At 58.5% G+C, this 23,530-nt stretch overlaps 2 protein-coding genes and 2 long non-coding RNA genes across 10 annotated transcripts; 2 read left to right on the forward strand and 2 right to left on the reverse strand.

Moving 5' to 3' along the window:
• Nucleotides 1–179: 179 nt before the first annotated feature.
• Nucleotides 180–5,055, reverse strand: LOC131815896 (uncharacterized). Its single transcript, XR_009347880.1, has 2 exons — nucleotides 4,929–5,055; nucleotides 180–2,958 (listed from the first exon to the last, which is right to left on the reverse strand). It is a non-coding gene; the product is annotated as an uncharacterized LOC131815896 (long non-coding RNA).
• A 454-nt stretch (nucleotides 5,056–5,509) lies between these two features.
• PLSCR3 (phospholipid scramblase 3) lies at nucleotides 5,510–9,940 on the forward strand. 5 transcript variants are annotated; one of them, XM_059147985.1, is made up of 8 exons: nucleotides 5,510–5,650; nucleotides 5,857–6,034; nucleotides 6,297–6,532; nucleotides 6,628–6,670; nucleotides 6,781–7,001; nucleotides 7,263–7,424; nucleotides 8,987–9,148; nucleotides 9,232–9,940. In XM_059147985.1, exons 2-8 carry the CDS (start codon nucleotides 6,028–6,030, stop codon nucleotides 9,286–9,288), a joined length of 888 nt encoding a protein of 295 aa, XP_059003968.1. In that variant the 5' UTR covers nucleotides 5,510–5,650; nucleotides 5,857–6,027; the 3' UTR covers nucleotides 9,289–9,940. The 5 variants fall into 5 exon arrangements, with proteins under 5 accessions (XP_059003968.1, XP_059003969.1, XP_059003967.1 ...); XM_059147986.1 differs by having other exon boundaries at nucleotides 5,526–5,650; nucleotides 5,853–6,034; XM_059147983.1 differs by having other exon boundaries at nucleotides 5,595–6,034; nucleotides 9,232–9,301; nucleotides 9,590–9,940.
• Nucleotides 9,886–15,601, reverse strand: TNK1 (tyrosine kinase non receptor 1). 3 transcript variants are annotated; one of them, XM_059147976.1, is made up of 12 exons: nucleotides 15,424–15,601; nucleotides 15,215–15,285; nucleotides 14,895–15,086; nucleotides 14,530–14,685; nucleotides 14,121–14,404; nucleotides 13,661–13,934; nucleotides 12,415–12,509; nucleotides 11,946–12,110; nucleotides 11,595–11,680; nucleotides 10,974–11,272; nucleotides 10,796–10,891; nucleotides 10,396–10,659 (listed from the first exon to the last, which is right to left on the reverse strand). In XM_059147976.1, exons 1-12 carry the CDS (start codon nucleotides 15,599–15,601, stop codon nucleotides 10,546–10,548), a joined length of 2,010 nt encoding a protein of 669 aa, XP_059003959.1. In that variant the 3' UTR covers nucleotides 10,396–10,545. The 3 variants fall into 3 exon arrangements, with proteins under 3 accessions (XP_059003960.1, XP_059003959.1, XP_059003961.1); XM_059147977.1 differs by lacking the exon at nucleotides 10,974–11,272 and having other exon boundaries at nucleotides 9,886–10,659; XM_059147978.1 differs by lacking the exon at nucleotides 14,895–15,086.
• An 18-nt stretch (nucleotides 15,602–15,619) lies between these two features.
• On the forward strand, nucleotides 15,620–23,175 carry LOC131815897 (uncharacterized). The gene is made up of 3 exons (XR_009347881.1): nucleotides 15,620–16,696; nucleotides 17,788–17,903; nucleotides 22,637–23,175. It is a non-coding gene; the product is annotated as an uncharacterized LOC131815897 (long non-coding RNA).
• Nucleotides 23,176–23,530: the final 355 nt, after the last annotated feature.

The raw sequence follows: 23,530 nt of genomic DNA on the forward strand, positions 1-23,530 counted from the left end.
TGCCTGGCTAAGAGTAGAAATGGGTCATTGTGAGTTGTGCTGGGTGCTTGAAGGAAAAGAACAGGGAGGCCGGGGGACGGTGGGGTAGGGGAGTAGGGGGCTGGGAAACTGTCACACAGGAAGTCCACTGAAGCGGGAGCTAATCAAGTACAAAGTTGGATGGGAAGCATATATATATGTATTTTTTTAAAAGATTTTATTTATTTATTTGACAGAGGGAACACAAGCAGGGGGAGTGGGAGAAGGAGAAGCTGGCTTCCCGCTAAGCAGAGAGCACAGTGCTGCGGGGCTCAGTCCCAGGTCCCTGGGGTCATGACCTGAGCCCAAGGCTACTGTTCAACAACTGAGCCACCCAGGTGCCCCTAGGGGAAGCATATTCTAGACAGGAAGAGTAACCTTCAGAACTGACTGCAAAGAAGCCGTTCAAAATCCTTGAGGCAGAAGAAAATCAGGTGCACTGAGAAGGGGCAAAACCAGTGTGGCTGATGGGTAGTGGCGAGGGCCCTAGATCCCAGATGCCCATGCGGGCCTTGCCGGGAGTGGTAAGGCACTTGGAATTCATTTGTAATGCAGCAGTAAATGGTTGAAAGGTTTGAAGTCAGAGAATGCTAGGATCTGATGTCTACATTTAGAAGACCTGGAGAACCCATCGGAGGAAGGCGGGAGAGGAGGCCCAGGTATGAGATGATGGTGGTGGCTTGTCTTAGGGTGGAAGAGATGGTCAGAAGGGCCCGGGTCAGATGCATTTCGAAGGTGGTGCCGATGGGACCCGCTGATGGACTGGATATAAGGGCTGAATGAGTGGGAGCCTTCTGGGTTATACACCTGCTGGAGGTGCTGTTACTCGGATGAGAAAAACAGGCAGATCGCAGGAGGCAGGTTGGCATGTGTTGGATGGGCTTCTTCTGAAATGCCTGGTTCACATCCAAGCAGGTAGTTGGGGAGCTCAGGGAAGTTCTGGACTTCAGGCTTATGCATCACCTGCTGACCCCGGCTGGTCTCCCATCCCATCTCTTGCCCATAAATGCCCTTGGAAGGATCCTGTGACTCGTTAGGACCTCTGGTTGTGCGATCCAGTGGATAGCTTTCAATCTTGTCATCTTCGGCCTCTGTAGCATGGGACACAGTTGGCCACACGGTCCTCGGAACATGACCTTTTTTTTTTTTTTAAAGATTTTATTTATTTATTTGGCAAAGAGAGACACAGCAAGAGAGGGAACACAAGCAGGTGAGGGAGAGAGGGGGAAGCAGGCTTCCCGCCGAGCAGGGAGCCCAATGCGGGGCTCGATCCCAGGACCCTGGGATCATGCCCTGAGCTGAAGGCAGACGTTAACGACTGAGCCCCTCAGGCGCCCCGACAACCTGTTGCTTCTCTGTCACTATTCCCGCTTTTCCCTCTCGCTGTGGCTGACCTACCAGCTTCCCCTTCGCCACCCAGTTTAGATCCATGGTTTTCAAATTTCAATGGAGAGTTAGAATACCTGTGTGTATGTATTTAACATCAGCTTTGTTACTTTCCATGTTTGTGTGTTTCATCGAGTGCATATCTGTGTGGTGTGTTGGAGGCATGTGCTTAGTTTTTCCAAAGGTGTGCATTCAGAAAAAGTACAGGCCGTTTCTCTAAATGGAGGATTTTGGGGTAATCTCCGTGAGCCCTCATCTTCAGTTATAATCGGAATACTTTTTTTTTAAAGATTTTATTTATTTATTTGACAGAGAGAGATCACAAGTAGGCAGACAGAGAGGGGGAGGCTCCCTGCCGAGTGGAGAGCCCGATGTGGGCCTCAATTCCAGGACCCTGAGATCATAACCTGAGCCGAAGTCAGAGGCTTTGACCCACCCAGGCGCCCCAATCGGAATACTTTTAAACCTAGGATTTCTGTCTTCCGCCCTAGTCCCTTCTGAGCTCCGGACTCCTGTAGCAGCTGCAGTGTGCAAAAACGTTCCGTAGGGACCTGAAGAACACAGTGAGGGGGCGGGGGTGTGTTCCAGACCTGGGTAGGAGTTTTTGAGGCAGCCCTGAAGCAGACAAGAGCCCAGTGGACTTGTGACCTGAAAGAATTCCTGGTGACCAGGTGTGCCCGGGTGGCTCAGTCGGTTAAGCCTCTGCCTTCAGTTCTGATCAATGATCCCTGGGTCCTGGGTTTGAGCCCTGTGTCAGCGGAGAGTCTGTCTCTCCCTCTCTATCTGACTGCAATCCCTCCTGCTTGTGCTCTCTCTCTGTCAAATAAATAAAATCTTTTAAAAAGAAAAAAAAATAATTTTTGGTGAATGGCTTGAAGACCAGGAGAGGGTCGTAGTGAAAAATGTGGATACCGGGGGCCAAAGGGTGGGGAGCCTCGGGCTGAGAAGTCAGGCTCTTCTGAGGGCAGTGGGGAGCCACAGAAGCATTTATATCCAGGGAGGAGGCATGAGTTGAGGTGTATTAGTACAAGATCACAATATTTCTTTATTTTAGTGAGGACGAAAATGCAGCCTCAGAGGGACCCCCCAGAGAGGCCCAGAGTGCCAGTGGCGGAGCCATCCCAGGATCCCCAGGCTCCAAGCATCCAGTCCAGGGCTCCTGCTGCATTTCCATCCTTCACCCCAGGCAGCACGGGGGCCGTGGGGGACTTCCACGTGGAGGAGACCCCAACATCAGGAATGGCAAGCTTCCCTGTACTGTGATCTTTAACACCTGAGCTTTGACCCTGCCAGTGTGGGAGGGGGGCCCTTGAGGAACCAAGATAAATAAAGCCGGCTTAGTAATTGGTCCCTGTTATCAGAGCACTGCGGTTTCCAGTTCTTGTGGGTCGTACAAGGCAGCGGGAAGTGAAGCTAGCGGAGGGGAAGCAGGTTGTCCATATCACAGCCGGGTGTAAGCCAGGATCCAAACTCCCTTCTGTCCAGCTCCCCATGATAAGTCCTTTCCTTCTTATACATGCCAAGACATTCAGACTTCAGCAGTGTAGACAGAACCTAGCAAAAGCAATTTGTTCCAGCGTGATCGGTGTTACATGTAGGTACAGAGGAGGGCTCCTTTTGCTTTGGGGGACTGGTAAGGCTTCTGCCCACCTGCGGGGCAGCAGCATGAATAGTTCACCAGAAGAAAAGGGACAAACCACACTGGGGACAAGTCAGGAGGGAGAGCTGGAGTTTCTGGAGCGCAGGATGGAGTAGGCAGGCAGGAAATGACCAAGCAGGAGGAGCACAGCCCCGTGAGGAAGAGCCTCCTGGGCCCAGCCCCAGTCAACTTTGCTTGCCCGTTTTCTCACATTCTGTACCCAAGCAAGCCATCAAGTCTAGTTGGCTTAAATGCAAACCCGGAATCTCACCACCTGCTCCTCACCTACCACTCCGGCCCCTGGTCCAAGCCCCCATCAACATCCCACCTAGTTCTTCCAAGAACTTCTAGTTCTAGTTCCCTTGCCTGCCTATTCCAGACAGAACAGCCTGAGAGAGAGACACCCTGTGACATCGGGGTCCTCAGCCTTTAGCTGCACATTAAAATCTTAAGAAATTCTCAAAAAGGTCTCCTGTCTACATTGACCCCAGATATTCTAATTGAGTTGATAGGACCCGGGGCCCACGAAGAGGTATTTTGTGAAGCTCCCAGAAGATTCTCTCTTGTGGCCAGAGTTGAGGACCCCTGATTGAGTGTCAGTTTCCGGTCTCTGTTCAAACCCTGCAACCCTTCCCATCTCATTCAGTCCAATCCAGTGGTCTGCAGGGCTGTATGTGGTTCGGGCTTCTGTGACCTCTCTTACTTCTCCCTAGTTCCTTCCACTCCGTCCGCACTGGCCTCCTTTCTGTCTGTTGAACAGGTAAGGCAGGCTTCTCCCTTAGAGCTTTTGCCTTCGGCGTTCCCTTCGCTGGAAACGTTCTTCGGCAGAAGTCGGCCTAGCTTGATCCTTGACCTCTAGGTTTTTGTTCAACTCCCACCTCCTTAGTGGCACCTTCCTTGCCCATCCCCTTTGGTAGCGCCACTCCTGCCCACCACCCTGTATCCTCCTTACCTTGGCCCGTTTTTTTCAGAGCACTGGTCACATCTGCCCTCTAGAATATTTTACATTTTTTGTCTCTTCTCTGCTAGAATGCAAGCCACAGGACATCAGCAATTTTTAATGTCTCTTTTAACTGCTGTAGATTCCTGGGCGCCCAGGCGGCTCAGTCAGTGAAGCGTCTGCCTTGGGTTCAGGTCAGGATCCCAGGGTCCTGGGATCGAGCCCCGCATGGGCTCTCCCTGCTCAGTGGGGAGCCTGCTTCTCCCCTCTCCCTCTGTTCCTCCCCCTGCTCGTGCTCTCTCTCTAATAAATAAAAAACTTAAGAAAACAAACAAAAACCCTCTGTGTGTTCCTATCAATGCTGTCTGACATAGAGTAGATGCTCAGAGTCTTTGTTGAGTAACTGAATTTCCGTATGTTTATATGGTTCCCGCCAAGTCGAATCTGAGGTACTAAGGGATACCAAGGGAGAGGTCAGGCACTTGGGTCTGAAGTTCACCATGACGAAAGCTGTGGCAGCAGCTGACCAGTCCAGAGAAACATGGACATAGGGGCAAAGGAGCCCCACCGTCACCCACAAACCTGCTTCTCCCTGTGTCCCTCTTGAGGGGTGACCCCAAGGGGTGACCTGGTCACCAGACAGGGACTGAACTCCTCACCTCCACATCTCACCCCTCCAACAAGTTCTATGTTACCGTCTAAGTGTCCCCCAAGTCTGCCACGTCTATCTGTCCGCACTAACACAGCATCCTCTCCCCCAGCGACTGTCCCGGGTGCCTGCACGGTCCACCTTCCGGTGTAAGTGGTTTCTCTAAAACACAGAATTGACCTTCTCCTTGGGTCTGAAAGTGTTGCGGTGGGCTCCGTGCGGTCCCCGGGGCCAAGTCCCAGTCCCAGCAGGCCCGTACACGTGCGCTGGCCTCGTTGTGTAAGCTCCTGTCTTACCGCTCGGCCCGTGGGGCCCCAGGCCCAGGGCTTCCTCGCAACTGCGCGCCTCTACTCAGGACGCAGGAGAGACCACTCTTCTCCGGAGGCTTTCCTGCCAACCGCGCTGCCTCCGCCCCCCTCCCTGCGCCGCATGGTCACCGCTGACACCGCTGGGCGGCCTGTCACCACGTGGTCTAGGGTTCCTGCAGGCACTATTGTAGTTGCAAGGTGTCTGAGTGGGTGACTGCGGCGTCACGGAGAGGAGCCCGCGAGGCAGCCCCCGGGAGGCCGAAAGGGAGTGGGGGACCAGCCCTGGAAGCCAATGAGGGAGTGTGAGGGTGTTCCGCTGCGTCAGCGGGGCCCGAACCGCCCTTGGGAGGAGGAGCCTGGGGTCCAGCGCCGCGCAAGTTGCCCTCGCTTCCCACCCAGGGACACGGAGCCCTCCGCGCCCGCAGACCTGGCGGGGTCGCAGGGCTAGGTCTCCGCCCGCAGCCCTCCCCAGGCGAACGACCTTTGGCCTGGGGCTCCGGAGCGGAGGAGGAGGGGACGCCGACCGCCCCGCGCAGCCGGTGGTCCACAGCCAGCGGAGAGCCGGCCTCCTTTGTGCGCAGGCGCGCCGCCCAGGCCGGGAGGGGCGGGGCCTGGACGGGTCGAGGGGCGGGGTCAGATATCGGGCCCGCCTCTCCGAGCTCCTGTGAGCGACCGGGAGCTGGGCAACCCAGCTCTTCCAGGGGCTTCAGGTGAGCAGGGGGCACCGAAGGGTCAGGACGCCTCCAGGTCGGGCGTTGGTCGGGCCGCGGGTCCATCTGTCCTGCCGTCTGCCAACAGCGGTCTCCGCGGAGAATGGGAGAACAAAGGAGGGGGCGGTTCTGGGGCCCCCGAGGGAATGAAGGGTCGCAGGTACCCCGCCCTGCCCGCTGACAGTTTCGATTTCTCCCTGAGTCAGAGGCGCCGCCCTAGAGACCCTGGGCTGGCGGCGGGCGCAGCAGCCTGTCCGCGTTTGCTTGTCCGTCTTTGTGTCTGTCTCTGGGTCTGTTTGGCTGTGCCCGAACTTGCCTCCGCCGCTCAGACTGAGCCTCCCGGACACCCCGGTATCCCGCCAACTACCCCCTCTCCCATGGCAGGTAAGTGGGCGCCGGGTGGAGGGTCTCCGTTATCCCCCCACGGACTCGGGAGCCGGGCGTCGAACCCATCCTCCCGGAATGTGCTCCGACTGGCTGCGTGGGCCCCTCCCTTCCTCCGGGAGCCGCCGCCCTGCTCCCCCGCCGCATCTTTCTCCGCCTCTTCCCATCACACTCCCCCCTCCGCAGCCTCGCGGCCCGGCTCCTGGGGGAAGTGGGTGAGGCCGCGGGTCCCCTTCTAATCCACCCCTGTCCCCCTCGACAGGCTACTTGCCCCACAAAGGGCACGCCCCTTCACCCCCACCACCCTACCCTGTGACCGCGGGGTACCCGGAGCCGGCCCTGCACCCTGGGCCCGGGCCGGCGCCAGTGCCCGCCCACGTACCTGCCCCTGCGCCCGGCTTCTCTGTCTTCCCCTCGCCCGGCCCTGGAGCCCCAGGGCCTGCCGCCCCCTTCTTGCCACTGCCGGGGGTGCCTTCCGGCCTCGAATTCCTGGTGCAGGTGAGTGGGAGGGAGGAGGAGTGGCGGTATGAGGCGGGGAGCCTGGCGTCCAGGCCAACCCGCTGACATCGCCGCCCACCCCACTCTCTTTCCAGATCGATCAGATCTTGATTCACCAGAAGGCTGAGCGCGTGGAAGGTGAGTGGAAGGGGGAGTAGGTTGGGCCTCATGGTGCGGAGGGGGGGGCGCGGAGAGGGTGCGCTCTCAGGGGTGCCAGTGCCTGAGCCTCTGCCTGTCCCCCGTGGCAGCGTTCCTAGGCTGGGAGACCTGTAACCGGTATGAACTGCGCTCGGGGGCCGGCCAGCCCCTGGGTCAGGCGGCTGAGGAGAGCAGCTGCTGCGCGCGTCTGTGTTGTGGCGCCCGCCGGCCCCTGCGTGTCCGCGTGGTGGACCCCGGTGACCGCGAGGTGCTCCGCCTGCTCCGCCCCCTCCACTGTGGCTGTGGCTGCTGCCCGTGCGGCCTCCAGGAGGTGGGCCCGGAGGGCGGGGCCGAGGAGGGGTTCGGGCGGGGGGGCCAGGCCATGGTGGGGAGGACCACTGACTGAGCACGGTCCACTCGCAACGAGGCATGGGCTCAGGCCGGTGAGATGGGCGGCCGTGAGGGTGGTGACAAGTGGTCTAGCGAAGGGGGCGGGAGGTCTTGTGCGGGGAGACGGATGACGGAGCCCGACCTGTGAGAGCTTGAGCCGGGGTGCCCTGGCTCGGCTGATCCTGTCTGCCTCCCACTCCAGATGGAAGTCCAGGCTCCCCCCGGCACCACCATTGGCCATGTGCTACAGACCTGGCACCCCTTCCTCCCCAAGTTCTCCATCCAGGATGCCGATCGCCGCACCATCCTGCGTGTGGTGGGGCCCTGCTGGACCTGTGGCTGCGGCACAGACACCAACTTTGAGGTACCGGGAGTAAGGGGAGAGTCCTGGGACCTCCGTAAAGCCAGATGGCAGCTTCTGTGAGGTGGGTTGGCCAACACGAAGGTCAAGACCCTGAGCTCTAACATCCAAACCCACTGTGACTCATACCACACTTCCAGGGTTCCTCCACTCAGGAAGGGATGTCCCTGTGGTCCTGAGAAATGAAAGCTTGGCAAAGAAGTGTCTTCTTAGGGACCAGTGCTGATGGTCACTGGCAGCCCTATGTGGAAGGGGAAAGAGTCTAAAGCCAGGCCCGATTTAGGGCAAGTCTGCTGTGGGCTGGACCCATGTGGCTCCTTTGCAGGAGTCTGAGCCCTGACCCAGGAGCAAGCACCAGACTTGCTAAGATCCTGCTGCTTGCCCCGCCAACCTAGAAGTCCAAACAGCCCCTCCAACTGGGAATCTGGGTGATCTATATCCCTGTCATCATGCATTTCTGTCATCCGCCGGGAGAGCCCAAGTGCTGATACTCTCAGGGGAAGGTTTCTAGAAGACAGGTATCTCACAGACACTTGAGTTCCCTCAGGGATAATCTCCCGTACAGATAAGGAAGGGATAACAGGTAGATGCCCACAGACTTCCCAAGGCTGTTGATGAGGTGTCTGGCCTAAGCCTGCTTTTAAAATCGAGTCACCTTGGTGTGTGGGTGGAGGTTCCATGATCGATGGAACCAGTGATCGACGGATCACTGGTGAGCTCTGGATGGGAACAGGGAGACCTCAGGGCCCTCACAGGGCCAGTCTCCCTTTTACCTAATTGTGAAGGATCCCTATTTGGGGCTGCAGTTGGGACCCCAGGGCTGGCAGGGAGAAGCCCTTCCTCATCTTGAGACTGGTCTGCAGGAGTGCCCCAGCTCTGGGAGGCAGTGGGGGAAGGTGACGGGATGGGCATTGTTCCAGTCATGAAGACTAAGCCTAGGAAAAGGACCGGGGGATCACTGTGAGTTCCCACCCACAGTGGCAGGAGCTCTTGCTGCTGGGCCCAGGGAGGCCCGTGAAAATCTGGGTCCTCACAGGCCACATACTGCTGCCCCCATAGAAGCAGGTGGACGAAGCTGCTGATGGTGGACAGGATCTGTCCTACTTTGCAGATTCGAGGAAAACCACACCTTCGGACAGCCACAGCCTTCCAGAAGCCTGGGGGGCTCCTAGAGCTCAGCCTGCCCAGCCCCACTTGAGCAGACTACTGTGTTCAGGGCATCCAGGGCACCCACCATGGGTGCCAGGTACTTTGGTAACCAGAACAAACCCAGCGGGCAGCCCTGTGCTGAGATGAGCCCATCACACTTACACATGTCCCACCGCTGATGTTCTGTTCTCACATGAGGCCTTTTAAGAGCCACACATCAGAGCCCGAATTCTGATTTTTGCTATACACATGCAGCATGACCTAGGCTGACTCAGTTTCCCCCAATGTCACGTGGAAACCTGGGGCTGTCGGAAGGATTCCCGGAGTGGAGGGCCTGCATGGTTCGTGCGGGGTGATGGTGGGAGGTCAGTCGCATCCTTCCCAGTTGGGTTCTGCCCCCCATCCCCCACCCCCAGGTGAAGACCCCGGATGAGTCCCGCAGTGTGGGCCGCATCAGCAAGCAGTGGGGGGGGCTGCTCCGAGAGGCCCTCACGGATGCAGATGACTTTGGCCTGCAGTTCCCGCTGGATCTGGATGTGAGGGTGAAGGCTGTGCTGCTGGGAGCCACATTCCTCATCGTGAGTTGGCCGCCCCGCCTCCCCTCCTGTCCCTCTGCTCTCACGCCAGGCTTTGAGCTCTGGTGACAGTGCCCTCCCCTCAGGACTACATGTTCTTCGAGAAGCGAGGAGGCACTGGGCCTTCGGCCATCACCAGTTAGAGGCCACGTCAGGGTGAGGAGACCATCACCTCAACGGGGATCCAAGATGGTGGCCTGCCCCAGCCCCTCCTCAGAGGCAGCCCCTTCCCTTAAAGCACATGACAGGGGACAGACAGGGATGCCTGAGAGTCTAGGGGCCACGTGGCCCTACCCCTACCCTCATTCCCCGGCCTCCTTCGCCTCGGCCCCCAGAGAAGAGTATTTAGGAGAGCCCTGCCCCTGCGACCTCCCACCACTGTCTCTGGCGAGCCCCCAGCGCGCAGGCATATTCGCTTTCAGACTCTCCCTCACCCCCTACCAGGCCTCTGCTCCATGTGTGGTCTGTGGAATCCGGAGCCCTGGGGTTTTCTGACAGAGCTGGGGCTGGGGCCCTGCAGCACCAAAGACGGCAGCAAAGGCTGCTCTCCCCCCGCACTGGCGTGGCCAGTGAGTCCAGCCTGAGACTGTGGGCCTCTGAGGGGGGATCCCCGCCTCCCCGTCAACAGCTGTAGGGCCTGCCCTCCGGTGCCAACGTCCTTCCCCCTTGGGCCCTGCCCGCAGTCAGCGCTTAGCAGCTCCCGTGCCTTACACAAGCATCCCGTCCTTTCCTCACCCGGGGAAGGAGGCTGCACCTTTGTATGTTATATTCATATAAAGTTTGTAACTTTTTGGATACTGGGAGATGTATGTCATGGGACAATAGAAGCATGGGTGTGGGAAGAAACCCAGGGAAATAGGTGGGCCTTTGGCGGTCGGGGGGGTGGGGCTGGCCCGTTTCGCCATCCAGGCTGCCCAGGTCCAGTGTCCTTGAGTTCAAGAAGACAACGCCATCCTCCATCATGGCCCCGGACCGAGCCAAGCAGTTTGGGCCATGTACCCCGAATCCAGAGGGAGGCGTCTGCCATCTGGGATGGCTGCGCACATAGAGTCTGGCGTGGTGGGGCCCGGCCACTCCGGATGGCTGTTCCCAAGGTCCTCCTGAGCAAGCGTGTGATGGGGGACAGCTCTGTCTCTCCAAGTTCTTTTAGTTGGGAATACGGTAGGCAGACCAGACTAGATCCTTCTATGAACTAGCCAAGGAGGCTGGAGCCTTCGGAGGCCAACGGGTACGGGAAGAGATGCTCGCCCATGCCCGGCCCCAGCTCCTGCTGCAGCTGCCTCTGGCACAGTCTCCCTGTGGAGGAAGTTCTGCCCTGGTGGGATCCGTTCTGGTTCCGCTTGGTCCCACACGGCCAGGCCGTCCATCCAGGCCGGTATCCGTGCCCAAGGGGGCAGCGCTCAGGGCCGAGCCAGGACATAGCGACTGGCCGCGGAGAGATCCCACTGGTAATGCTCCAGGATGCGTCGGCAGTCGGCTCTGGACCGGCTGCTCAGATGGTAGAGCTGCTCCACCTGCGGGGTGGCAGGGGGGACAGTGAGTGCCAGGTGGGGGGGGATAGTGAGTGCTGGGCAGGGGGGACAGTGAGTGTTGGGCGATTGGTGGGGGCCGCAGGAGCTGCAAGAACCAGAGAGCAGCATCCGGCTTTACCTTGAGGTTCCGGATGGCAGAAACCACGTCTCCCCCAGTGGCCCTCAGTGCTGCCTGGCACTCCTGGTGGGTGACTCCGTGCACGCTCAGCTCCACCTGCGGGGCACAAAGCCTCGCTCAGGCCGCTGCCCCAGCCTAGAGCCCCCTCCGGACACCAGCCACATCAGGGAGAGCTCACCTCCATGACCCTCCTCTGTAGCTCGGGGTCTGGCAAGAGGCCTCCAGAGGGGATGGTGGCTTTGCCAGTGGCAGGTGCTCCTGAGGGCTGGCTGTGGGGGGGTTCCCTTTTGGGCCAGGGAGGCCGCTCCCTGGGGGGCTGGCTGGGCTGAGAAGGGCTAGAGGCAAAGGGAGTCCGGGATGGCAGGCCTGGGGGTTCCTGGGGCACGGCTCTGGCATGACGAAGTTCAGGGGGGCTCGAACCACCCCCTGTGGGGCGGGGGCCCAGGGACAGAACAGACTCCAGACTCTTGGAAAGGACTGTACATTGAGAAAAAAAAAATAAAGCTTGAGAGGGAGCACAGGCGCAGGGCCCTGCCTTCTCCCCACTCTGTGCCCTGCTCTTGGGGTGACCCTCAGCTAGGGGTGCAGTAGGGTATGCCCAGCAGACACCCAAGTTGAGGCAGGGGAGGCCCCAAAAGGCCGAGGTGGCAGGAGCTGAAAGTGGGGTGGGCAGTCCCTCAAGTCCAGCTGGGCTGTCCAGTCAAGTGCGCCAAGTTCGGTACTCCAGGCAGGAGGATACTCAGAGAATCGCTCTTGATCTCGAGACCCCAGAGGCCAGGTCCCCATCAGCCATGCCTACCTTTCATCCTCTGCAGGGGCACATTCCTGTTCCTTCTCTGGGCCCGTGCAGGAGGTAAATCCTGAAGCTTTGCCTTCCCTCTGTCCCTGTGAGAGACAGGGATCCCATTCACTCCACACCCCCACCCCTGACCCACCTAGCCGTGTCCCCTACCCCAGAAATGTTGGGGGGCTCTCCCAGGCAGGCGGAGACTCAGAGGGGACCCTCCAGCTGGGAGCCGAGCCCAGCCTTCCCTCCAGCCTCACCCGGGCCCCCTCCCCAAGCTTCCTTTCCAGAGAAGTTGCAGGACGTGGTTCCCCCAGCCCAGCTGTGTCCCCCCACACACCCCACCCCACTGTTTCAGGTGCCTACCCATTTCCGCTTCCCTGCTGTCGCTCTCCCTGGGCAGGGGAAACCCTCTGGACAAGACGGGTGGCTGGCGGCCCCCCCCCGTCTGCCAGCGTCACCGCCGAGGCTGGGAAGCTGCCCACTTTGAGTGTCCGGCCATTCTGGCCCTTCCAGGTCGCAGAGTCGGGGCTGTGGGAAGAGGCACTGGTGAAGGCGCCGGGCGGGGGCTGGGCCCGAGCCCACATTCAGCTCGCAAGCATCTGCCTGGAGGAAGGGAAGCTTTTTTTCTCCGGAACACAAAAGGGCTCTATGGGCTTGGTGGCTCCAGCCGGAGGCCACCACGATGGTAGTGCAGCTCTCGGGGCCCAGTGGGGTAGAGGGGAGGCAGAGGAGCCGGGTTCAAGATGCTGAGGAGCAGCAGGTCGGACCCGCATCAGGAAGGTGGGCTGTGAGTCCTCCTCCTGGGGACATGTGGGTGGCATGAGGCTCTCACCTGCCCTCGATGATGGTGATGAGGTCACCAGTCTGCATCCTTAGGGCGCCTGGCTCCATGACATCCTGGACACAACGTCCCTCAGGAGGCCAGGCCTGCAGAGACAGGAGGAGAGGGTATCTGGGGGTGTGGCCTGAGTCCAAAGGGTAATTTCCTGGGAGCAGGGAAGAAAGGAGACTCCTCTCTGTTCTTGCCCCCAACAATGAAACCTGTTCCAGCTATGTCCTCAGTCCTGGGCCCAGGATGGGACTGTCCCCGTCCCCCGGTTGTCATCCAGGAGGGGAGGCAGGCCTGGAGTCCATGCCAAGCTGGGCACAGCCCAGGAGTCAGCGAGCAAAAAAGGGGGGCCCTGTCTCTACCTAGGGGAACCAAGGCGAATGTCCCCTACCCTGCTTTTACTCCACACATAGTTCTGCCTCCCGGGGCCTCCAGAAATTTTCCATTTCTTTCCGGCCCCACTGCCTTGACTGTGAACCAGACATCGGCATCATTTCATTCCTGCTTCGGAGCCCGTCACCTACCTGCTCTTCCCATGTTCAGTGTCCTGCCTCCTATCCCTTCTTGCACCAAGCCAGAGCGACAGAGCACATAACGTGGGCTTGTGACCCACTCCTGCTCAAAACCCTTCCATGGCTCCCGGGTGCCATCGGAGTAATGACTGAACTTCAACAACAGAGTTCAGTGATTTGGGTCATTTCACTGGTTTAACTGACCTAAGACTGCTCCTCTGCTTACTCCGTGAATTTAGGCAAAGCCCTTCAATGTCAATGCCATAACTGCCCCATTCGTAAAGGCCACGAAACAGTGGCCTTCCTGGATGGTGAGAATGAAGTAGTGGTGCAGGAAGATAGTCTAAGTGTCTTAGTGTGGTACCTTCCACAGATCAAGTGCCCTGCAATAGCTCTGGTTATCTGTGGCTCCTTCCTCATCCCTGCACGGCGCCCCTGAGGTCACCTCGCTGTCTTCCCTGGGTTGCCGGCTGAACTGCTTTAACCTCTGCCTGGAGACACCCACAGCAGCCCGCTGCTCTGAGCGCCCCCTTTTCTGGCCCAGCCCGCAGCCCTTGAGCCCGCATCTGTGTAGGCCAAACTGCCTCCCCAGGGCTCCGAGCACCCTGCAGATAGAGCCCGAATCTGCTGGTCTGTCCCAGACCCCAGCCCGGGAATTATGTTAGTCTTGTGCGTGCAACTCTGGGAGAAAACGGGGAGGTGAGACGGGGTGTGTGGGGGGAGGTAGGGGCTCCCACCTCTTGGAGCAGCCCCTCCAGGTAAGAAAAGCTAGGCCGGTCGGCGGGGTGGGGGGCCCAGCAGCGCAAGGCGACGGCGTAGAGCGCCCTGGAGCAGAGGGGAGGCCGAGGCAGCCGGGCCCGGTCCTGCTCCAGCCGCTGCAGGATGAGGTACGGCGGGACCCCGGCCCAGGGCTCCTTGCCCCGGGAGAACATCTCCCACAATGTCACCCCAAACATCCACACGTCGGACGCAGAAGAGAAGGCCCCCTGGCGCAGGCTCTCCGGCGCGCACCTGCGGAAACTCTGCTGAACCAGGCCGCCGAGGGGGCGGGGCGCGTTTCCCCCACGAGCGACCTACACGGCGCCACCACCACCCTCTGTGATCTCCTTCCCAAACCCTTCCGATTCCTCGTCCCGGCCTACTCTGGGGGCCTGGCGCGCCCACGCCGCCCGGATCAGCGCCCCCTCTGCCCCTCACCAGGCGTAGGGGATGGGGCGGGGCCCGCCCATGACGTAGCGACCCCGGGCGCCGCGCAGCGGCCGCACCAGCCCGAAGTCCGCCACCTTGACGGTGCGCGGGGAAGCCAGCAGCAGGTTGCGCGTGGCGAGGTCTCGGTGCACCAGCCCGCGGGCCCCCAGGTACGCCATGGCCCCTGCCAGCTGCCGCAGAAAGAGGCACAGCAGGGCCACGGGCAGCGGTGGTGTCGGGGCCGGGGCGGTCAGGCGCGCGTGCAGGGAGCCCAGCGGCGCCAGCTCCATCACCTGCCGGAGCGCGGCGCCGCGTGAGCAGAGGTCTGCCCCCCTCCCCGCCCCCCACCCTGGCCTCTGGCCCCCTCCCTCCCTCCCATCGCGCCCCTGCCCTGGGAGCTGCTGTCCGGCCAGCTCACCATCTGCAGAGGCTGGCCCAGTACGAGGCCGTGCAGACGCAGCACGTGTGGGTGCTCCAAGTTCATCATGACGGACACCTCTCGAAGGAAGTCCCCCAGCTCTGTGCCCACGGGGCCTTCAGGACCCACCCGGAGGGACTTGACAGCTACTGGGACCTGGGGCGTCACAGGGAAAGGACATTGGCACCCAGAGCAGAGAGGGCATGCAGGGCAGAGGGGAAGCCAAAATTAAAAAAGGAAGGAAGGAAGGAAGGAAAGAAAGAAAGAAAGAAAGAAAGAAAGAAAGAAAGAAAGAAAGAAAGAAGCAAAGACCAGACCGGCGGCTGGCCCCAGCACCCAGAATGAAGGAGGCTCCCCGGACTCACACTCTGGCCACCAGGCAGTGTCCACAGCCCTCGGTGCACCACGCCAAAGCAGCCAGAGCCCAGCAGCTCCCCTCTGCACACAGCACCGTCCGGGATCAGACACTTGAGTCCCCCCTCGGGCTCAGGGAGGGACAGGGGGCTGTCAGGAACTGAGGCGGTGTCCTTCTGCTCAGGTGCTAAGCCCCCAAGGATCTGAAGCAGGGGTGGGAATTAAGTGTGTGGAACCCTGTACCACTCCTCCCTGACACTCGGCCCGCCCCAGTTCCGGGCCTACGCTGACCCTTTAAGCCTGTTGCCCCCCCCCACCCCAAAACACACACCTTGTAGACCCAGTTCTTTGACTTGAGCCCCGAACGGTGCTTCTTCAGAGCCTCAGTGAGTCTGCGCTGGGCTGGGGAAGGTCAGAATCAGGGCACGTGGGTGTTACGTGATGGGCTGTGGGGGTTAGGTCAGGACGCAGGAGGATTTACAGGGCAGAAGAGGGCTGGTGGGGGGCAGGCTGAGAAAGAAGAGACCAGGGGCCCCTTACCAGGCCGGCCCATTCCAATGCCATCCAGGTCCTCCGGCCTGACAAAGTCAAAGTGCTCCGGCCGGGTCACAGTAAGCTCCTCGAGGATGGGTCGGTAGAACTGGGCCAGCTGGATGTCCCGGAGCAGCCTCAGCAGCCACATTGAACTCGCCTCGGGGACCATGTCTGGAGAAGGCATCCCGGAGGTCCATGCATCCAGCTCTAGACACAAAGCCAATGGGACTCCCAGACAGCAGAAATGGGGCCTCGAGATCCACTCCCACCCCCGACCCCATCAGACACACTCAGGTGCAGAGGGAGGGATGCATCAAAGAATGGCAGGAATCGGGCCACTCCCACAAACCCCAGGAAAAACCCTAGGTGTGGCCTACCTAGGGTCCCCACCTCACACTTGAGATCCCAGAGCTCTGCAGACCTGACATATGTTCCTCTTCCCACTCTTGAGATAGGACGGCACCCTACTCCTGGACCCCTAGGACACCCAGGTACCACATCCCTGCCAGGGATGCCCAGATATACTAACTACACAGTGCCTCCGCCCTGCCGATGCGCGTGCCCAGACACACAGGAACCTGCCTCCACACTCGAAACACTGCTACACACACACACACACACACACACGGAGACCTACAGACATGCTGCAAAAGAGGGCTGAGCCACCCAGACACATGGCCTTTCAAGTCCGAGACGTTCCAGTAACGCTGCCGTGAACCATGCCTGCACGCCTACCGGTGACACTGAGGTTCACGGCCTCTGAGATACACTGCCCCACGTGTCGGAGACATCAAGGTCCACAGAAACACACAGCACACAAGACGACCAGGGCCCGTGCGCACACATTCCTCAACTATGCGGGCATACGGCCCCTCAGCTCCGAGATGCCCAGGCTCACCGCCTGGTCGGCACCCGAGACAGCCACGCCTGAAATCACTGGGTATTTGTGACCGGCGGTCAGGTGCAGGCTGAGCTAAGCTCGGGCACTGCCCACTGTTGCCGGGTGCACAGTCCCTTCCACACCCACCTGCGCTCAGCTGCAGGAGCCCTGCCCGCACACCTGAGTCACTCAATCCGACCGGGCTTCCAGGCAACTCCCCCAGTCTGAGCTAACCAAGGCCGGGAGCTGTGGGCGCTGCCTGCACCGCGCTCTCCCTTACACGCACCTGGACGCCCCCCTCCACCTTTAGTTAAACCCTGACGAAGGGCTGAACTAGGGACCGGGCGCACGGAGAGGCGAGGAGGGAGGAGGCCGGGACCCAGGGAGACCGCCAGCAAGGTGAGGTGGGGACAGTACCCGAAGGGGGACGGGAGGAAAGGCGGCCGCGGAAGGGAGGGGAGGCGAACAGGGCATCCGCGGACGCAGCCCAAGCGACGGCCGCTCCTGCGGCCCCTGTGCCCCGCGTCCCCGCCCCGCGGGACCCTCACCTGGCGAAGGCGGAAGCGGCGGCAGCGGAACCACCCTGGCCACCAGCACTAAATCCCGGGGGGGCGGGACCACAGCCGCGGGGGCGGGGCCGCAGGCCGTAGGGGCGGGGCCCGGCGTCGCGCTGGGGAGCCCTACCACGCCCCTCGCCCCCAACCCGGGAAGGCCTGAGGCGGGGAGGCGGGGAGGCGGGGGGGCGGGGGGGCGCCTCCTCCTCCCGGCCAGACCCGGAGAAACCATTCTCCCGTCTTTTCCCTCTCTCACCCTCTACATCCTCTTTCCCGCCTCTTCCAAAGAACTTTTCATCCCTCCCAGGCTTCCTGGGACCGTGGGGTCCTGTCCCCCGTGTCCCCTCTCCCCAAATCTTTCACCTCTCCCGGCCAGAGCCCCCCCCCTTACGCAGATCAGCACCAGATGGAGAAATGCTGCCCAGACCCTGGGAATGTGAGGCTAAACAGGACCTTGTCCCTGCGCCCTAGCAGGGGAGAGGGCGTCCTAGCCCCCATATGGGGGGAGGCAGGGCGCTCTGAAATGGAACCAGGGCGGACAGGTGTTGCTGGTGCAGGAAGTCAGCCCTCAGCCCACGTGGTCTAAGTAAGGTTGGGACCGTTGTCCCTGGCCCAGCTCTGAATATTGGTCCAATGTGCTGCCCCGAAAAGGAACCTTTTGGGAGCAACCCAGGACAGAACACGCGGGAGGTCTTGTGTGTGAGTGGGCTCCTGCCCCCCATACCGGCTTAGTACCTGGTCTGGGTGGCCAAGGGCAGCACCCCATGCTTTAGGGCACCCCTCCCCATAACTGGCACTTAACTGGCCACGTTCTGGCTCAACCCTCCTTCCCCCACATAGTCTCCGTACACTGGCTGTGGGGATGGGGGCCACAGGTCAAAGTCCAGAACCTCCAAAAAGACTCTGAGGAGGAGCATTCCTCTCCTTTTCCCTCAGGGGTCCCAGAGAGGAAGTCACCAGTCTCAGGACGTCTGGTGTGTCTCCTTCTGTCCCAAGGAAGGATGTGCAAGCTGTCCCCAAAGTCCCTTGGGGGGAACACACCCCCCATCCTGGTAAGCATACAGGATATTCCAACACTGATAGGAAAATTTTTATAGTTTACAGTTCAACCTGCTTGGTTTCCTTGCCTTCTCTTGACCTCCAGCGAGGCCAGCTTATCACACTGTAATAGCTCCCTCTGCATCTGATGTCCCGGCTATACTGTGGGATCCGCATGGTAGGGGCTGGATCTGTCTTGTCTATCCTTGTGTTTTGTTTTGTTTTGTTTTGTTTATATTTTATTTATTTATTAGAGAGAGTGAGAGAGAACGCACAAGCAGGGGGGTGGGAGAGAGAGAAGCAGGATCTCCACCAGCAGGAAGCCTGACGCAGGGCTTGATCCAAGGGCCACAGGATCATGACTTGAGCCAAAGGCAGATGCCCAGCCACTGAGCCACCCAGGCTCCCCTCATCCTCTGTTCCTACTCTTAGTATTTGGAACAGTGTAGGCATGTAACAGGTACAGTGCATATTGTTTGCGAAGAAATCTTCTCAGTCTGTCATTCCTCTGTCCTTTCTCCCTGCTTTTAAGACATCATTGGTATTTTGTAGTTCTATTAAAAAATATCTAGGTATGGATTATTTTTTACTCATTCTGATCAGTGTGTTCTATTTCCTGTATCTATGAATTCATATCTTTCATTGGTTTTGGAAAATTCTCAGCTAGTATTTCCTCAAACATTATTTTTCCTCCATTCTTTGGCTTTCCCCTTTGGGGACTCTGATTAGTATTATGCTAGATCTTTTCATTCCATCCCTCATGTTGTTTAAACTCTCTTCTATATCTTTCAATCTTTGAGTCACTGTGATGCCATCCAGGTCTGTCTTCCAGTTCACCAATTCTCTCTTTGGTTATGTCTGATGTGCTGTTTAATCCATAGTCTGAAGGATTTTTGTCATTGATACGAACACTGGCAACTTTGTCTGCTGACAGTACTTTATTGAGGTATAACACATTTAGGAACATGCCCAGATTTAACTGTGTAGCTCAATGCATTTCTTCTTCTTTTTTTTTTTTTTTTAAGATTTTTATTTATTTAAGAGAGAGAGATAGTGCATGAGCAGGGGGAGGGGGAGAAGCAGAGGGACAAGCAGACTCTCTGCTGAGGAGGTAACCCTGAAGCAAGGCCAAGTCTCAAGACCCAAGACCATGACCTCAGCTGAAGTCAGGTATCTAACTAACTGAGCCCTCCAGGCTCCCCAGCTCAATACATTTCAACCAATGTACATGTGTATTGATGCTGGTAAAGACCCAGAACATTCCAGTGATCTTGGAAACTTGCCTTGTGTCCATTGTTAGTCAATTCCAGTGACCATTCTCATGTCTAAAACCCATAGATCACTTTTTCCCCCAAAGATTTTATTTATTTATTTGACAGAGAGGATCACAAGTAGGCAGAGAGGCAGGCAGAGAGAGAGGGAAGCAGGCTCCTGTCGAGCAGAGAGCCCCTTGTGGGGCTCGATCCCAGGACCCTGAGATCATGACCCTCTGAAGGCAGAGGCTTAACCCACTGAGCCACCCAGGCGCCCCCATAGATCACTTTTTCTTGCTCCCGACCTTCTTATCGATGGAGTCATAGGCTGTAATTGCATTCGGCTTCTTGGACTCAACACGTTTTTTGAGACTTATCTTGATGTTGTCCGAGTTCTTGATGGGGATCACGTGGTTCCCTGAGCTTTTGGGGAGAAGAATGCATAACAACTGATTTTCCTCCAAATGTCCAGCATCTTCACAGATCTGGGAGCACCAGAGGTCTTCTAGGAGTTGAACACATACATGTGGAGGACATGGGGATACAGGAAGCAGCTGTTGCCAGAGAGGCCGGCAGGAGCCAAGTCAGGCACTATGTCATCCTTCAGCAAGCTCTCGCTATGTCAGGTTCTAGGGAACAAGCAGACACGATCCCTGGCCTGGTGGGGTTCACTCTACAGGGCCTTGGAGAACACATTCAGGAGCTTGGGCCTTACCTAAGGGCTCTGATAACGGCTGGACGTTTTTAGGAGAGGAATGAGAGAACCAGGCGGCTGCGTAAGCAACTGGGAAAAAGAGAGAGAGGAAGGACAGGGAGCTCCGGGAAGAGGTTCTCGCCGGTTCAGGGGAGAGAGGTTGGCCCTGCTGAGACCTTGGCAATGGGATGGAGAGGAGGTGAAGGTAGGGGCCTCCGCGACTGGACTCTGGGCCTAAGTCCTGTGCTCCAGCAGGAAACCAGACCATTTTTCCAGCAGGAAACCGGACACGGAGGCTCAGCCCCACCTTTGCCTTTAGCTTGGAAAAAACCCAGAGAATGAGAAGCCTCTTTTTTCCTCCCCTTCTCCCTCTTCCCATCTGACTTCTGGAGTTAAGCTTCTCTCGTCCCTACCTGCGTGGGAAGTACTGCCTGACCACTCTCGGGTGACACCCCTTCTAAGCTGAGATGGGGCGTCCTGCTAAGCTTGGAGGCCTGGGTCGGGCACCAGTCCCACTCAGTCTGCCTTTCGCCAACCCCAGCCCTGCCCCACGGGCTCTGCATCCGAGAAAGATGAGCACACGCACACCCCCGGCCAAGTCTTTGCCCAGAAGGCAGGGAACCAGAAGGGTAAGCAGAGAGGCCCTCTGGTATCTTCCCCACCTACTGCCTTGGGTTTGGGTGGAGGGTAGGGCCCATCCTTCTGCGGAAAACTCTCCTCTCCTACTGGGAGCCGCATCAGCGCCCCCGTAGCCCCTCCCTTCCTGCTCTGCTCCCTGAGATCACGGGCCTGTCCCTTGCCACCTTACCTATGCCAACCTCTCAACAGGGGAAAATCCCTCTCTCTCTTTTGGGCCTTTGTGGGGCTGTTCCCATCTGGCTAAGGGCAGGAGGCCTGAACCCCAACAACATCCCTGCTTCCCGTTATTGCACTCATTGCTGTTCCGACCTTGCCAGTAACTTGTCTGTCTCCCGCTGCTCGATTCCAAGCTCCAGGCAGAAAAAGACTTGATCTTGTCTGAGTTTTGCTGTGTCCCTCCTGCCCAGTCCAGGGTCTGGCTCACAGGGTAGGTGCTCAGTAAACTTTTATGAACAAATGGGTGAGATGCCGTCATCTGGGTCGAGAGAAGCCAAGGAGACTTTTTGACATCAGGAGCTCCTTTGCTGGGAGTGATGCTGATGGGAGAGCCCGAACCGCCCCCATCAGCATTCCCTGGTGAACTTGTCCCTGCCCCTCTCCCCATTTGCCACCCACACCCCGTACTTGGCTCTTCCTATACCCTGGGGTGAAACCCTTCCATTCCATCACCCCATCTCCATCCCCCGGCTCCTGGAGGCCCGTCGCTTCCCAGTTTGGCTTTGCCTCGCTAGAGTTTCCAGGCAGCCCACCACGCTGTATGTCCCTGCTGGTTTGCTTTCCTAAGTGGGAAGTGCCCTAAATCCACCCTATTCCTCCAAGGTCACCAAGGAGCACAGCATAGAGCACCCCCCCCCCCCGGGTCTAATCACCAGCGTTGGAGTCCCTACCCTGTCGCTTGCCATCGGTGACTCTGAGCAAGTTACTTCCTGTTTCTGTGCTCCTGTGTCCACATGTACGGCAGCCAGAGTGGAGGCCAGTGACCCCCCCATCCGCATTAATGTTGTACACAGCGCCCTCCCGGGGGAGCAGGGCTGATCTGGGGCATCAGAGGGATAGTGCAGAAAGGATGGGCCCGTCCAAGACAGTGTGCCTTCCACCCTCCTCTCTCAAGCCTCTCCCTCTGGGGAGGTCTGGTCACTGGGTCATGAAGAGGCACGAGCGGTCCCAGGGAGAGGCTCCCCACGCCAAGAGACAGAGGCCTCTTGCCCACAGCCAACACCAACCTGTCAGGCATGCAAGTGAGCCAGCTTCAACATGATCCTCTTGCCCTGGTCAAACCTCGGATTTCCGTGACCCTGACTGACATCCGGACAGCGCTGTCCTGGGAAGCTGCAAGCCAGAACCACACAGCAAAGCTGCTCCTGAATTTCTGATCCTCAGAAACTCTGAGATCAGGTTTATTGTTTTAGGCCATTAAGCTTTGGAACAATTTGTTACGCGGCTGTAGGTGACTAATACAGAGCATGAAATGCTTGGAATCACGTCGGATGCATCGTCGCCCTCCGGGGTGGCCCGCGTTCACGTTCATTTTACAGGGACCAGATGGAGTCTGTGGCTGGCGAGTGACTCGTAGCTGGAAGGGCGTGGCGAGTTATGTCGTGAACACAGTGCCCATCAGTGCCAGGTCCTCAGCTCCTTTATCTGCCCCCATGGTTGCAGCGATCTGCTGCCAAGCCGTAAGGCCTGGAGGCACGGGTCAACTCTCTGATCATGCTCCTGGGGTCTGAGAATTTGGAGTTCCACCAGGACAGGGTGGGGATGGGTTTTCTCTGCTCGAGTGGGTCTGGCCGTTGACAGCTGGGGCCTGTCTTATCCTCCCACGGGGATAGAAGATGCTGCCTTTTGACCCAACTCCTCAGTGTGGACCCTCCACGGGGCTCCTCACCGCATGGTGACTGGGTTTCTGAGCGGATATCCCAGGAGACAGAAGGCAGAGGTCGCCAGTTTCTTTAGGACATGGCCCAGGAAGTGGCCCAGTGTCACTCCTGGCACATTCAGCTGGCCAGCGATAGAGGAAGGCATGCACAGACCCTGCCTGTCCACAGGAGATGTGTCAAAGAATTTAGGGGCCATTGTTTGAAATGGCCAGTCTCTGTTCTTAGGAGAGGGGCTCAGGGAAGATTTTTTAAAAATATATATTTTATTTATTTATTTGACACAGAAAGAGAGCACAAGCAGGGGGAGTGGCAGGCAGAGGGAGAAGGAGCAGCAGGCTCCCCGACCAGCAAGGAGCCCAATGCAGGACTTGACCCCGGACCCTGAGATCGTGACCCTGACCGGACGGCAGACGCTTCACCAACTGAGCCACCCAGGCACCCCTAGAGGGAAGGTTTCTAAGGAAACACCACCAATCTGATGTAACAGGTGCCACAAGAGAGACACGTCTAGGGAAGGGACACTCTGCTCTGCTTGAGGAGCTCCGAGCAGGCTTCTCGGAAGAGGTGATGTTGGAGGCAAGGGCATTCGGGTATGCAGACGAGCCCAGGCAAAGGCAAGAAGCCGGGCGCAAACAAAGGGTTTGGGCAACTACCAGTGATGCAGTGTGGCTCTGGGGTGGGCAGAGCTGCGGAGATGCAGAACCCCAGGGGACCAGACTGCAGAGGACACTCACTGCTGAGAAGTACACACATGCATGAGAGCCAGGGACAGTCCATCAGACGCTTAGCGCTGCCGTTAACCTTGAGGGAGATGCCAAAGAGGAGGGGGCGGGTCTGGGAGGGAAATGGTTTTGGACCGGGAGACTCCGGAAGGCCTTTGGGGCATTCAGGTAGAGATCCCACTTCGACCTGGGTTTGGTCAGCTCTGGGATGAGGACCCCTTAAGACGTGAGGAACCTTGAATGTCAGGGTCAACGTCCAGGTCTGTATTCCATAGGCAGAAAAGAGCTAGGGAAGGACTTCAGTAAGAGATCGCAACAGCTAATGCTTAGCGAGGGCCCAGCACATGTGGGCGCCGTCCCAAGCATTGTCCCTGAACTTATCTGAACCTCGCAGTAATCCTGTGAGGGTCAAATGCTGGCAGAGTTCCCCGTAGTGAAGAGATCACCGCTGGTGAT

This window comes from Mustela lutreola, chromosome 15, assembly GCF_030435805.1.
Source record: "Mustela lutreola isolate mMusLut2 chromosome 15, mMusLut2.pri, whole genome shotgun sequence".
NCBI lineage: Eukaryota > Metazoa > Chordata > Mammalia > Carnivora > Mustelidae > Mustela > Mustela lutreola.